At 40.2% G+C, this 11,420-nt stretch overlaps 3 protein-coding genes across 3 annotated transcripts in view; all 3 read left to right on the forward strand.

Moving 5' to 3' along the window:
• The window catches only part of LOC126559075 (coiled-coil domain-containing protein 25), a 318,194-nt gene that overhangs the window by 136,922 nt on the left and 169,852 nt on the right, over positions 1-11,420 (forward strand). The gene's annotated exons all lie outside the window — the stretch shown is intronic.
• LOC126565981 (serine protease snake-like) overlaps positions 1-11,420 on the forward strand; it is a 320,396-nt gene that overhangs the window by 33,066 nt on the left and 275,910 nt on the right. The window lies entirely within an intron of this gene.
• LOC126566024 (uncharacterized) lies at positions 8,172-8,711 on the forward strand. Its single transcript, XM_050223227.1, has one exon. It carries the CDS (start codon positions 8,172-8,174, stop codon positions 8,709-8,711), a length of 540 nt encoding a protein of 179 aa, XP_050079184.1.

The following is an 11,420-nucleotide window of genomic DNA, read 5'->3' on the forward strand; positions in this document are numbered from 1 at the left end:
GCTCAACTAGAACGACGTCAAGTACGTCATCTGCAGCTGGTTTCATAGTGAATGATTCTTTTCACAATATCAATTGCCTCGCCGCGGACCCGAAGGCGTCCTTAGCTAACTCTGCTTTTGTGACACTCACGAACGGTTCAGAGTTGCTGCTGTTGGTTCGTTCGTGCCAGTTTGACTTCTGCTCGTGGTTTCAACCTGTCCGCCATAACAACGTCGAAGATTATCCGATCTTTGAAAAAGTTGTCGGTTATACCAAAGAATCGGTGGTCAGTGGTGATTCTGAATAAATAGTTATACCCGTGTAGCTAACCAGCTGCTGTTATAGCATGGGTTTGATTACATTACATAAACGGAATGCAAGTCTCTTGATGTCCTTGCAACTCACTCGCAAAAGGGGTGTGTTGGTAATGGTTGAAACTTGGGATTTTTGTTGTTTTACAATTTTAGTTAAATTTTACAGCTTTTGATATTCGGAATGAATGAAAGGTTTAATTTTTGTATTAAGGTGAATTTTGTTAAATAGCCCTCCGAAAATAACTAATGATACTTGCATTGTTACTATGTCTTCATTGCTTAGCAACCAAAATGTCACTACGGGGGAATGGAAAGAGAGATAGTCTCTGAGATTCAAACCCTAAGTATTAACACAAAGTAATATTTATTTATTAATTATAAATAAATAATATTTATTTTTTTATTTATTATAATTATTACGAGCGTGCCGTATTGTCGAGATTTGTCTCGACTGGGTGTTAACAGGTGTTTTATTTGGCATTTCCTCCTACTGATGTGTCTTATCCCAGACATACTCGGTTGATTTAATATTGTTTGATGGTCCATCCCGTTGCAGCGCCATCCTTATATGTGTGGTTGGTCCGTTGTAAGTAGTTTTCGTCTCTGTTTAGCGTTTAGCGTTCACCTGAATCTAATACAAAGTAATAAAAGAAACATAAAAGCTGCTAAGGAGCTACATTGCATGAATAATCTTTACCATTCATCCAAACCTTAAGATTTTTAAGGTTAGATTAATTAGTTGCTGAAAGTATTATTGTGGCAAAACTATACACAATGGCTAAAGTATTTTTAGTTATCACATTATCTTACAATAACACCGATTTCAGTACGTTGTTTACACTGGTGCAACGAGAGTGAATTTCAACGATACCAAACAAGCATTGCATTGCATACTTTGAGGCGCAATGATTTCTCAACTAACTGTTATACCGCTGTTTTCCACGCACTATGGGGGCGAATGATTAATGAGAGGCTTGCTTTTTTTCTGTTATTTTAGCCTAGCTTTGTTATCTACCCGGACAAAAGAATAAATACAGAAAACGGTAAGCGCATGTATTCTGTAAGAGAGTAGATAAATTGTGATAACATTCCACTGCTGTCTTTTCGAAGTTGATGAGCTTTTATTTTAAACATCACAACAAAAACACGCACAAACCAGACAAAGGAAGAAAAAAGAGAACACACACACACATACACATACATATTTATCTCTCGATGTCATTTGCAACCGTGCCTGTTGTTTATTATTTGTCTCATTATTGTCGTGCTTTGCCGAGTGGAAAACATTTATCCAGGCGATGCATGGATCCTTGGCAGTACAGCCAGGTCGGGACAGCTGTCAAATGAACTTCACCAACAGCAACGGTATTAGCCAGTAGTAACAGAGTGGCTCTTACTCGCAGCAGGACCTTTTCACAGCACTTTTACAATCACATTGCCTAGCAGCAGGTTCTTTCTTTGAAAGCACAATGAAAGGGGTTTTTTTTTCTTCTGCTCCTAATACTTGATGTATTTGTTTATCCTTTACGGGTATTTATTGCATCAAAATTGATATTTGCTGAGGAAAACTTTTCCAATTTTCTCTGTGTAAAAAAATGCAAAAAAAAAAGCTTTACAAAACATTCCCATTGAAGCAAACTTCGTGTAGGGTATTTGCCACTTCCTGGAAAACATTCAAAACAAAGCCCCATTTCATGGATCTATGGCCAAAAATTCGATTCAGTCTCTGGATGCGTGAGGCACACTACATCCTCTTCTGCACATGTTATTTGCTTTCACATCAAACCTCCATTTTACACGCAACGTACAATAGCACGCAGGTTACCGGGTACCACTAACAAGGTAGGCAATCCGCTTCGCAGAAAAGGCGTTAAATCGTTGCGAGACGGTAATTTCGAGGTGGTAAAAACTAACTCCCGAGGAATAACGAGTGCGTTAGTTGCAATCATTAATTGGACAGATTCTAGTGAATTATTACTCCAGCGAGCAACCGTCGAAACATATCGGATTTTAGATTGTCGGCAATGCTTACAAATTGTGAGTGTCTGGTATACAGTTCAAAATTATCGTTGACAACGATAGTGTGTATATGTGGTGTGAGTGTTCTGGATAGCAGGAGGATATTAAATAGGCGAAATACAACTGTTGCTCATCGTTAGCGGGTGACAAGTATCTCGCTATGGCACGTGTCCCACGCACTGTGGTGTCGATTAGAAATGTGTGCGTCTGTCTTATTCTAACGGGTAAATGGCTGCAAACAGTGCTCAAGGTATCGTAGGAGTGATAATTAAAATGAAAACAACCACGCGTCTTCAGCGTTGCGTTGGCTGAAGTGTTGAGGTTAAACAAGTAAACAACTATATACAACTAACTGGTCAGGTCGTCTACGGAAATCTTCTAAATTTTATATCAAAACAAAATGCCACCAAGCTTTTATTCCTTTTACTTTAATAGCCAACCACACCAAGAATCATAGTAGAAAAAGAATATATTTAAGTTTGTTCTCTAAAAACGGAAGTAAACTTCTTGGCAGGATGTTTTGTTATTATTGCTGCAGCTCATTCGATTTAGTCCTGCTTCCACTGCACAGCAGCTGCATTCGAGCTAAGAAACTGTTTTCATGTCCTTATGTTGCTCCTGTTGTGGCATTGGTTGGGTGTATGCGTGCGCGTAGCGATCTTATCCTGGATCGTTCGGCTTAATGTAGCACGCTTACACTGCATTCCGCTGCAGCTGGCTGCAATTTTGTTGGTATGCGTTTGAATGAGTTTGATCGAGCAACCAGCTGTTTAAGGATCGTTTGCGATCAAGCAACGAACCTCATGGAAAGGTATACGAAGATAGAAATACAGGAAGCAACAAACGTAATAACTAAGCGAAGCAACGATAGTTGGTTTTCGAAGTTCCAAAAATTTAAATCAGGAATAGGACCTCATTTGGATTTTTTTTTTATAAAGTGCGCTTTAATTATTCGAATGGCAAATCAGGATTAAGAATAAATAAACGTATTACTTGAAGTTATCCAAGCGTTAAGCATTGAAGAGTTTAGTTTTATCCAAGCCGTATTATCATTTGAAATATAATTTGAAAGTTGTTATTGCAAACCATAATTATAATATTCAAAAGGTTTAACGACATTAAAACAAATAATTGTGCATTTATTGCATACGTTTTTTATCCATTCTTCGGAAAGCTCTCACTCGCGCCTTTTATGGGTGTTTCTGGCTTGTTTGGTGGTACTTGGCGCTCTAAACTTTATTTTTAAAATCCATATTTACTGTTTTCTTTGTTATCAAATATCACTAAACAATAATACAAATACTGGTATCGATGTATGTATTTCATGCATTGCGGATTACATTCGAGGTTGGCGCTAACACACTTAGATTGTTTCATTTCATGGCTTGCTTTAAATTGAATCGCCGTTTGTTCAAATATAACAAACTTCAATTCCACTCATATTTAACCACTTTATCATGTGTTAGAACTGGACTTATTGCAATAATAAAGACACATTTGACACATCAGAGGGCTCCTTTGTTGATCCTTTTCCATGTCATTTTTTCTTCAATGCTTAACGCCGGCTATCCGGCGACTTTTTGGATATCTTTTTGATTGCAAGACCTGAAGTCAAATGGGTGCCACTCAGCTTAATGGTTTCTTGGTAAATGCAGCATGGACGAAGAGGATTCTATCAAGAAATCATCCATACTACTTCGTCCAATTTATCTTGCGAACCACGGAAGCTCATTGTGCAAGATGCAGTCAACAATTATGAAGACCCTTGGCATATAATGTACCTTGTATATGAGGACTAATCATACACATTATTAAAATCATCATATACAGTTACAAGTTAGCCACATGACGTTGATATCGACAGGGTGGAGGTACTGAAATATAGCTGTAGCTTGGGAGAAACATAAAAACCTCTTTAAAAAATTAATCCTGTTGAAACAAACCCATTATAACGGTCACAAAAATATCATGTGTGTCGGTTTATACTCACTTAATAGCTTTTTACCAACCAAAACGTTCAAATCGGCGTTATTAGCAATGTGACACTGTGAGTTGGGCTTACATTACCCACGCACTTAACGTTATACTAAACCCATGATCGGTTATATTTGCTCTTTACTGTCAACACAATTTATACGCATTTCTGGTCCCGCATCACACTGATGACTGCATGCTTTAAACAGATTTCGGCATTATTCTTTGGAGGCTTTGATTGTGGGGCAGTCCTCGAGCAATCGACTAAATTTGCATTACGTAAATATTCCTCTTCGCAAAAGCGAGCAACAGCAAGCAAGCGGATTACTTACCAAGGAGATTTCAGGGGGTTTTCTTGCTCTTTTTTGTTGTTGTTTCGGGTAGGACGAATCTGTACACTCTCCTGTAGACAGATAGCATCATCGTTTCGTTAAGACATCCGTCTCCAAGACATCTATCGAGTGATATTTTTCCACATGGATGTTGCGCTCTTAGTGTAATTGACTTATGCAGGGCTTCGTTTCGTTCCATACGCCAGTATTATTAAATGCTGTTTTTATGGTAGTTGTTTTTCTTCTCTTTTCCTAGAACACTTGTTTCACTGAAAAGCGTAATGAACTTTGATGAGTGAACGCGTCTTCGGCATAACATATCCACACGATGGTTGTTTGCTCGAAAATGAGTAAAAGTTATGTTAAGCACGAGTACGGTTACTGCACGAAGGTTTTATGATTGGAATTTATTAAAGCTAGATCTTTCTTTGGCCTTTAACCTTAAACAATTATTTACATTATAAAATCCAACAATAAAATAATAAAACCCACTTTGATATTCACATCAATCGTTCCTTATCACTCTTCATCAGAGATGAAGAGATCAGAGATGTATTTGTTTGATAATCCTGTTGAAGACAAAGCTTTTGTATGAAGAGATTGTCTTTTGAAACGTTCGTTCAGAAACTGTTTTTTAATTGTTAATTTAAAACAACTTAAAAGCTAGTGTACAAAAGAAAAGTTCGGTGCATGTAAGGAGGACGTGCAGGTATTACAATGAATATTTTAGGATATTTTCCCAAATTGCTGCATTTTTGTTTCCAACAATATAGTTGATGTAGTTTGCCAACAAACGTAGGATGGGAATCCTTTTACTTATGCTAATGTGACTTCAAATCGGTAAGAGGAGGGAAGGGAAGTTGATGTTGTGGTTTGGGACGATGGCTTCCATAGCCTGCATCAGTATGCTCCAAGCACTAGATACCCTAGCGCACAGGGCAAACTTGAGCTCCAAAGTCTCTATCTGGGAGTAGAATAAGCAGTCTGAAGGAGCCCGATTCATCCTGTCGAGCAGCAGTCCGTGTGGCACTTTGTTGTGCACCAGCCAATACAGCATTGAGTCTGTGGCTGATGACGATTTTCCAGATGCATCGCCAATCCGTGACGATGTGCTGAGCTCCAATTTTTGGGCATCCCTGCTCAGCAACGTACCGATTCGCCAGCAACGCTGTTATGGTAATGGCGGGAATGTGAAGATTGAGTCCACCTCGATTGCGTGGAAGGACCAATTGGGTCAATGGGGTTCAAAAACCCCCTAAGATCCTTCCCGTAGGTAAGACGTTCTAAAACTGATCGTAACTCAATGTTGCATGTAGAACGTGTTATTTACAATACGTCTGCAAATAAAATGTAATGGAGTTTTATTCGTTCATTTATTTAATTGCTCTCCGGCCGGCTCGATTCGAGCCCTTTCAAGCATAAAGGTAAACCGATCCCCTAACCCTTGAGTGTACGTTACTCTTCACAGCGCCGCATCCCTTTTGCTGAGGGCACCAGCATAGAAAAAAAAAAACTACAAGTTGCAGCGCGTGCTGCTAGCGTACGTCACTTGCGCATGGCACGCGTAGCGCACCACCATCGACGCACGCCATCGGGTGTTGAGGAACTGGACACAAAAGGTAGAGCATAAAAACGCGAAACAAAACATCAAACACCCTGCATCTCTATCCCATTCCCGCTCCAACCATCCGAGTCCTTTTTGTTCCCTCTCTGTCCCGGTGCTGATTTGCCGTTCAGCAGCAGCAGCAGCAGCATTTGCTAGCAGTTGTACGCGCATTTGATCGAACCCTTGCGCTTAGTGCCGGGTGGTGCGCTTCCTGTCCTGCCGTGTGCATGTACGTGTGTCTCTTTCCCGCTTTCTTCTGGCTACGAATTTTCGGCTAGGGTCGGAACTGATCGGCGCTGGTGGAAGCAATACTCGTGGCAGCTGTTCGAACCGATTTGTGGCCTACGCTGCACGCGGTACTGCGCAGTCTGCGCAAACATCACCTCCACACGCGGGCTGTGGCAGAACGGAGCAGCCCACGATACAACGATGGAAAAATGAAAATAAAAACGACGGTTGAACGGTGAGAAAAAAAATGGTTTTGTGATTTTGAATTATTAGACAGGTATGAACTAGTTTTCTGGTTTGATTTCTTAACACAATGAATTGGAAAAAAAATCGTATACTTTTAAAAATATATCATAAAAAGTGTGCTTTGCGGTTCAATTTTCCAACTTAAGCTAAGTTTAATGGACAATACGGAGACGTGCCCTCATAGTTAGTAATAAATAAATAAATTAAGTAAAATGTACGGCACATCAAAATTCATTACCTGAACTGGTTTACGGTACAGGTACCTCGACTGTAAGGTAATCGATAAAATAATGAAGGCGGGAACATCATTTGCAAAGACTTGAAAAGACTAACTGACTTGAGCAGCAAACGAAAGAATATTTTATTGAGTTCACCTCTCTCCGAAGTTGATGTTTTGTGTGGAAAGTCAGGCACATTAAAAAATAAAAAGACATTAATAAATTTAAAAAAAAACGAAATTTATTTTTAAAATGGCTATGGGACTAGTAGCGAGGTAATTACTGTTAGGCCGTTCGGGAATTTAGACTTAGGCTTCGGAAGGTTTTTTGGTATAGCTCTAGGATCATCATTATCCAGAACCGTAATAATAAATTATAATAATATTTATGAATAAAATAAATTAATATTCTTTTAACAACAGTCATTCCATACTCCTCGCTACTCTCAGCTTTGCGCCCATGGTGCCCAGATCCTTTGATAAAACTGGGTGCAAAGAGGATAGGCAAATCCCGTCCTTTCCCTTTGCCTTTCTTTCACTGTCCCTTCAACCTACACAACAACAACAACAACAACAACAACCAAAAACCCTGGCAGTTGTTTTCGTACCATCTCGCTCTGGCTCTCGCCCTTACAACGCACCGTCTGTACAGCTTTCGCGGGATCATACTGCCGGGTCACGTACGTTTCGGTCTGCAGCCTGCAGCAGCAACTTGCATATGTTCCCGTGCATATTCCTCCCGGGTTCGCCCTTCCGATCAACATTGGTTGGTAAGGGGGACAGCTGAGCAGAACGCACAAACCGTTATGAAACCGTCGACAGGCGGCAGACGAGTGCGAGTACAACGACTATGGATGTTTATGTGTGTGAGTGCGAGTGTTGGGCGGAAGAAAGAAGAACCTGCCCGCTTCCGAAGTGCGTCCGACACCCGACGCACAACACGCGGTTTCAGTTTGGGAAGTGCCGTCGAGCGAGTCGGTGCATCGCGTACAGTCGAAACCTTCGATCCACCTTTCCCGGATGATTCATTGCATTCACTCTACCAAACATCAGCGCTGTAAGTGACACCTGCAGTGATTACAGAATCCGTGCTCGTTATCGGCGCGGATTGAGTGTGATTGTATTGGGGTATTGTATCACGGGGAACTCAGTGTTGATAGTGTGCCCGGTGCTGTGTGCGTGTGACAGGATGTCCGGTTGAGTTAGCGTCCTTAACAACACAGTGAGTGTCAAATTTCAAAGCCATCTTACCACCATGTCAAAAAGCGTTCCAAAGAGTGGTGACAGATCTGGCACCTGCCAACCATCAGACGGTACGAGAAAGCGAAAACGGGACACAATTCCATCCGGCCCTTACCACGCGGATCGTTCCACGGCTGGCAAAAGGATATGCATTCCCACGGCAATGGAATCGGCAACGAGCACCACCGTTAGCTCCACCACACCCGACTCATCATCACCCTCGACCGGACGCGGTGCAGTTACGGACTTTATGCTGCAAGCTCTTGGCTGCATTCGTGAGCTACAGGATGAGTTGGATTTTTTGCAAAACGACCCGTACGCCGAGGATACGGACGATGAAGATGAACAGCCAGTTGACGGGAGACAACCGGTGCAGCCGAGCGTGATCGGTGGCCGACAGGCGGAAGCAATGGGATGGGCCGTTTGTGCCCGGGAAACGATGCATTTTCTGCAACGCGAAGGTATACCACCGGACAGTCCGTTGATGGTGAATCTACGTCGACGGCTCGTTGGACGGCGGGTGGATGAACCGGACGAAGGACTCTCTCGCTGAGAGACTTCCCGTTGTCTGCGTAACGCGCGTTTCACAACATTTCTAGTCACGCCAGGACGGGTTTCGGGAAGGTAAGAAACTGCAAGGTGATTCGGAACGGAATGTAAAGTAATCGTAACCATCTGGTGGGATTCGACTTGCAGGTATGGGCATGAGATGACAGCTGCCTCGGGACGAAATACCAACCTTCAAATCGGATCGATTCTTCAAAGAGGAAATTCTAGTCAGCTGCGGAGAGCGATGGATGTTTAGAAGTAGTTTTCTTTTACCCTTTTATCAACTGAATCATCTACCAATAAAGCTTATACCAAACATGATCATTTTTTTCTTACCTTTTTTACTATACAAATTTCGCCGAAGAGAAAATGGGGGAAAACAAGCAAATTTGTTAATTTTACACATTTGATTCATTTATTTGAAGACGTTTATAAATCGTTATTATACAACTAGAAAACATTCTAATTCGTTTCACGACCTATAGATTAATTAGTAGTAGTGCCTTTCGATTCGAGAAAGCGCATTGGAATTGTGCCTTCTTTGTTTAATAGAATAATAAATTCATCTTTCTGTGTCACTTTTAATACTTTGCAATAATTTTTTTTTACAGTTTTGCAGTTCATTCAATTTGATTTTCATTGTTTCTTCTTGTACTGACTCCTATTTTCATACACCGAGCGAAATAAGAATAGAACAACATCGTAGAAATTATTTCCTTGCAGTTGTAGCAGTTATAATTCATAAATCAAAGACTATGTCAATAAACTATGTCAATTACTTTATAAAAGAGAAAGATTAAATTAAAAATCCAAAGTAACAAAAAAACAACAAGTAATCAGCATAAGTAATAAAAAAATACTTTAATTGACCTTGAATCTTACGCAACCTGGCAGTATAAGAGCAAATGCTGAAAATAAGCCGAATGACAAGATGTTTTGAAGATGCAACATTGCTAGCAAACATCTGGCTTTATTAAGGCGATAATTTTCCGGATCCATAATCAGGATCGATCCAGCTAGGATTTGAACCCCGGTCCTGCCGAGTAGAGACTGGAGCCGTTATTATCTCGTCACCAGACCGCCCCAAAATCCTGCTAAAGAAACACAATTATTGACTTCTGATGAGTGCTAGCGTGAGCATCAAAACAGCGACAAATATGTTCCGATTTTTCATTAGTCTACGTTCTCACTACATACTGTCATAACTTGAGAGCGTTGTATCTTAATTTCCAGTAGCTAGGAGGAGAACAATGAAGTTATCTGCGTAAAAGTTTATTCACACCGTCTCCTCTATCCGGGTCTGAGAAAAATTTGGCTGTTGTGTTGTATTTCCTGACAGCCGGTTACGCTCAGCCAGACAGATACTAGTATCTATCAGATTCTGGTCTTTCTGGCGAAGGGAAAGTTTATAAAGTGCGGGCCTGGTTCGCTCCATCCGACCATTTGAAGCCCCTGGAACATTCTGAACATTCAACAGAAGCTGCGGTTCACAATCAATGAAAAGGACGTCACATTCCGTTTTATTTTCTCCAGTAATGGAACTGACTGATGTGATTTATAGTACAAGGAGCCTCCCAACAGTTGCCACATGCATTAAAAAGTACCAAAAAGATGGCAAGCTGATGTTGTTATCTGCTCAAAGCTAGTGCTGGAAAAAAGAATCTTTTGGGGATTCTAGATGATCCCAATCAGCCAACCTAAGTGTGTCCCAGTACCGTCCGATCGCAACTTTCTAGATCAATTTGAAGAAAAGACTCCATCTAAATAATTGCATATTCTTAGTCGGGGATAAAATGATAAAATAGGCAACCTTCTAATAGAAAAAAGGGTTACCAAATTACTATTTTTTTTCAACACTAATGGCTTAAGTGCCGGCAAAAGACCGCAAGATAACGAGCAAAGATTAGGGTTTTTTCTTAAATTAGGGATTTTTTTAGTTTTAGTTTTTTAATGCAAGCGGTATCAATAACTGTGCAAAGGAATCTTATGGATATGATCACGTCAAGTTAGGTGAAAGGTGGGTACCCATAAAAAAAGTATATCCAAACAAATCTACACTGACGAAAAAACCTGATTTGCTCTCTTCCTTGAGATGTTAAGGATAAGCATACAAAATACAACCGCGACGTCTGCCTTTAATTTAGTCATTAAACCCTACAACCATCAGGTCGAAAACTGACAGGGGGTTACTTTATAGGGAGATCATTCCAATTTTATTTGACTGATAATTTATGAAAAACTTCTTTCGAAGAATACAGAATACTGCCAAGATTGAGGAATGCTTCTCCGTGGTTATGTTAAGTGGCACCATTCCTATCACGAGCAAGCATAAAAAACTTCATATTTCAGGCAACCGTTTATCCGTTTATCCAGCAACTTTGGAGGCCAATACCGTTTAAATATCCAATCCAATAACGATGCAATATTCTGATAAAAATTCCGTTGACCCTTCCTCTTTCCATTTGTGTAAATATGTGGCTTCAGTTCCAAGAAGTTATCTAGTTACGATTATGTAAAGCTTTTCATACTTTCCACAATAAAATACTACTTATGATTAATAGAATGTTTAAAGCATAAGTCTAACGTGGTTTTTCAGAATAGCAGTGGGTAAAAAGTTGAAGGATTTCTAGTGAGAATAAAAATTTAAGTAATGTAAATTGGACATCAAAAATTAATAGAAATTAAAACCTATGTACATCAATAGAAAGAAAAA

Source organism: Anopheles maculipalpis, chromosome 2RL, assembly GCF_943734695.1.
Source record: "Anopheles maculipalpis chromosome 2RL, idAnoMacuDA_375_x, whole genome shotgun sequence".
Classification (NCBI taxonomy): domain Eukaryota; kingdom Metazoa; phylum Arthropoda; class Insecta; order Diptera; family Culicidae; genus Anopheles; species Anopheles maculipalpis.

Coding starts and splice junctions, on each gene's coding strand:
- LOC126566024 (XM_050223227.1), top strand. CDS start 8,172: ATGTCAAAAAGCGTTCCAAAGAGTGGTGACAGATCTGGCACCTGCCAA.